Source organism: Rhagoletis pomonella, unplaced genomic scaffold (genome assembly GCF_013731165.1).
Source record: "Rhagoletis pomonella isolate Grant_MI unplaced genomic scaffold, Rhpom_1.0 Rhpom_scaffold_00006, whole genome shotgun sequence".
NCBI classification, from domain to species: domain Eukaryota; kingdom Metazoa; phylum Arthropoda; class Insecta; order Diptera; family Tephritidae; genus Rhagoletis; species Rhagoletis pomonella.
The window spans coordinates 39,080,798-39,084,503 of record NW_023458560.1 but is presented as its reverse complement, the minus strand read 5'-3'; the positions used below and the strand labels follow the sequence as shown (position 1 = coordinate 39,084,503).

Here is a 3,706-nt window from a genome sequence, read left to right as displayed (position 1 = left end):
GATTTAGCTTTGGTCAACGATATTCATTAATCTCTCAATACGGCTTACTTATGTACATATTTGTAGTTTTTTATGAGTTTTAATAGCCAAAGTTGCAGCAAATTAAGCCTAGTCTTATATATAAATAAAATCGAACTATAGTTTTTGAAAATTTCGCATGGGTGCTCCTGGATCCTAGAGGAGGCTGCGGTATATTTGGCATGATGACATAGAATGATAGAAATGTAAACGACGACAGGCAGATATACATACATACATATATACATAACACATTTTTTAACGACAAACTTTCCAACAGCACCAACAACTAATAATGAATTTGATGTGAGAAGTTTTCGGTGTAATTTTGCTGGAAAATTTGGTGTGCGCTGACGAAAGTTTTTAATGCCTCACAACTCAGACGTTGAACAAAGTCATTTTAAAATGGATTATTGCCACCATCTGAAGCGAAATATCTATCCAAAGCCTGCAAATACGTATATGTATGTATGTACATATATTTGTTCACGCTGTAGATGTACATACTTATGGGCTTAGATAGTTTGCTGACTTTCATCTATGTATATCTCTCTCAGCAAATCTGCTATTTTGGCTCAACCTGCCGACTCGACTGCAACATCCGTTTGCGTTAATTTTAATTACACTTTAAAATTGGTCAGCAATTATGCTTCTCGGCTATGCAATTTGTTTGTATGTACCTATGTACATGCCAACACGCTCGCTTGAATATTTTGCGGGTGTTGCAATGTCATATGATTTACATGCGCTTATGGTGAGGATTAAGAAGTTTGGGTTGACAATTCGCTGCGAGGATTTGGTTTGCTTAATCACTTAGCCAAACTAGGTATTATACATATAGTAGGTATCTAAGGGTTATGGTTTCAATTAGCGAATTTAAATTACTTGTGAACTTAAAAAACATTAAATAAAAAAATTATTGCCACCTGCAATTTTACAGCATTTAAAACGAAAATCATTGGTTTTAAGCATCGAATTAAAAAATATTCTATAAAAATGTGATAGTAGGTACCTACACGCATATTTATGCATACATAGTGTATAGGTATGCAGATACATATATATCGTTAGTATAGTATGGAAAGAACGTAACTAACATCGTCGCTGAAATACAAAAACCTGTAAAAATCCCAAAATTCACCCTTTGATTATGATGCATTTCATCGAATCATAAGTCCCCACATCGTTTTATGGAATAATAAATGTTAGTTAGTTGTGGCTTTTTTGCATTTCAGCGACGATGTCGTATCCGGCCTTTCCATACTATATCCATACTATACTAACGATATGTACATAGATAATATTAAAATCCACAGCTAATGATTTAGCCTACATCTGTCTAAGCTATGCCACCTAATCAACAATAACAAATAGAGGCCTGGGTAAAATAGTCACACAGGTTATGTGATAAACTGAAGGTAAAGTGCTTATCGCGCTAGACTAAAGTGTTGTGTAATAAAAATATGCATTATCTGAACTGTTCTTTTTTAATAAAATTACAAATTTTATTTTGTTCACAACAATTGACATAGACTTAACTCCGAAAATCTTGCTTTGCCTCTTCACAAAGAAATTGTTAAAATGTGTTTTTTGTTATTTTTTAGGTATAATAATAGATCATTAATTGGTGCTCGGTTATTGACACCAATGCCTTCAAACGTCGCTCCGTCAAGTCTCTACTGCCTCCTTACGTCCGGTTCAACTTACATATTTTTATAATTATTATATTTGTTTATTTGCATGTGTACTTTGCTGTGATTTCCAATCCATTATGCTTGGTTTTGCTCTCATCGTCCTATTTGCATGACTGGATCATCAATGAATACATTTAATCAAAAGTAGGTAATCTAATCTCAAATTAAACGGTGGTACGAATTAGATGATATTAACTAGCTGGCGCCTTCATATTTACAAATAACTGCAAACGTATCGCCGCCCAAATGTTCGGCTAGCCATTTATTCTTTATGACAGCCAGCTTAAGTGTCTCACAGCTGAATTTCGCATAGAGATTCGTATGCAGCGCACGCCCCATACCTTCGATCACCAACAAATCAGTCTCATGTTTCTGTATGGCCTCGCACAATTCCACTGGCAACGTACGCATATCCAAGCATGGACCCCGCTGTCCATTTGCGTAGACTAGTAATCGCTGATCGTGCCATGCATGTGCCAAAACGTTGCAATATTTGCAGCAATTATCCAGCAAATCGGACAACTCTCGGCTGGTTACATCATTCAATGAGGGTTCCGTGTTAGCACATAGTAACACTTTGGTGCCACGTTGCAACAGTGCGCGCACAAAAGGTAACATGCCCAATACTACATCTACGCCACTATTATCTACGAAAATGAGCGCACATTTATGCGCATTGCCGCGCAAACGTTGCAACCAAGCATCCAAGTTGTCGATTAGCCATGGCCGCTTCTCTATACGATCTAGCGCTGCATGTAAACCGAATTTTGAATCTTGTTCCAAAATACTCGTCACAGCTTGAGCGCCCCAATCGAACATATTGCCAGCGAGTACACCACGCACCAGTTCTGTCCAACACGCTGCATTATTATCAATGGCATCCAACTCTTCGAGCCGCTTCTTCAAGGCTGCAAGTGCTGCAGTGTTTTCTAATTGTTTTTGTTGTTGCCACGGATCTGCGAAGCCAAATAGGCGCAATTGTGTCTCATTCAATTCAAGCAATTCACGTACACCGAGCACAGTTTTGTTAGTCGCATTAACCTCTGTGTTTCTTTGGTACTCATCCAACTTTTCCAAATAAGATTTGCGAAATTTTTCCGAACGCTCGATGGCTGTTGCATCGGTTTGACGTTGACTTTCTGCTGCTTGTGTGGCAAATTTTTCTATCAGATTTCGAAAACAAGGAAACCAATAAGAAGCCGCATCTTTATTCTGATTCAAGTCTATGGTGTCTGGTGTGTAGGAACCTGGATCCTTTAGCAGTGTAAAACATTTGGACTCGTACATTCTTCTTATTATGCTTGATTGAAAAGATTTGTTCATACGCATGAGCATCGATTCTTTGCTTTTATTGAAAAATTACAAAATACCTCTAACTTTCCCAAGAATATCAACTTTTTGCAACCCCTGACACGCAAGTCTCCCTTTTGCTGATATTTAGCATACAATTACTTTGCTTTCGTTCCGCAAGTGTTCTCTTCGCTTTTATTTCTGCGCTAATCTTGTTTGCCGCTAATTAAAGAATAATCACCTTTCCACGGTTTTATCAATATTTAAATAGTTCTGTGTCGTACATTTTTGCGATAAAACATAACAAAACGAAAACAAGTGCATACCAGCTGTTCAGCGTTGCCACATGTGAAGGATTTTCATTGAGCTATTGACGTTGAGGAATTCAGTTGTGCAGTTAGGTCTCACTGCCGTATAACCCAAACGGCCTTGCAAGAAAAGTTGCACGAAAACAAATGTTTTATACCAAATAATTTGTAAAAGGCCCTTTTAAACGCAAAGAGAAATTTTTGTTTCACATTGGGAGTAGTTTTTACTTTCTGGAAAATGTACTATAATGAATTACAGGATTTGAATTAACATGGCAACCATTACATATGCTTATACCTGCGGTTTTCAAAACCTGATAAACATGTGAGCAAAAGAAACGATCGTGTGAAAGAAACAACCGCAATCACTACCCTGCAAAAATCGCGACTACTCCA

The 3,706-nt window shown here is 37.3% G+C and overlaps 1 protein-coding gene across 1 annotated transcript; it reads right to left on the bottom strand.

The window, feature by feature from the left end:
- Positions 1–1,498: 1,498 nt before the first annotated feature.
- LOC118740740 (4'-phosphopantetheine phosphatase-like) lies at positions 1,499–3,317 on the bottom strand. The gene is made up of 2 exons (XM_036472400.1): positions 3,083–3,317; positions 1,499–3,012 (listed from the first exon to the last, which is right to left on the bottom strand). The coding sequence occupies exon 2, from the start codon at positions 2,997–2,999 to the stop codon at positions 1,908–1,910; it is 1,092 nt and encodes a 363-aa protein (XP_036328293.1). The 5' UTR covers positions 3,000–3,012; positions 3,083–3,317; the 3' UTR covers positions 1,499–1,907.
- Positions 3,318–3,706: the final 389 nt, after the last annotated feature.

Coding starts and splice junctions, on each gene's coding strand:
- LOC118740740 (XM_036472400.1), bottom strand. CDS start 2,999: ATGTACGAGTCCAAATGTTTTACACTGCTAAAGGATCCAGGTTCCTAC.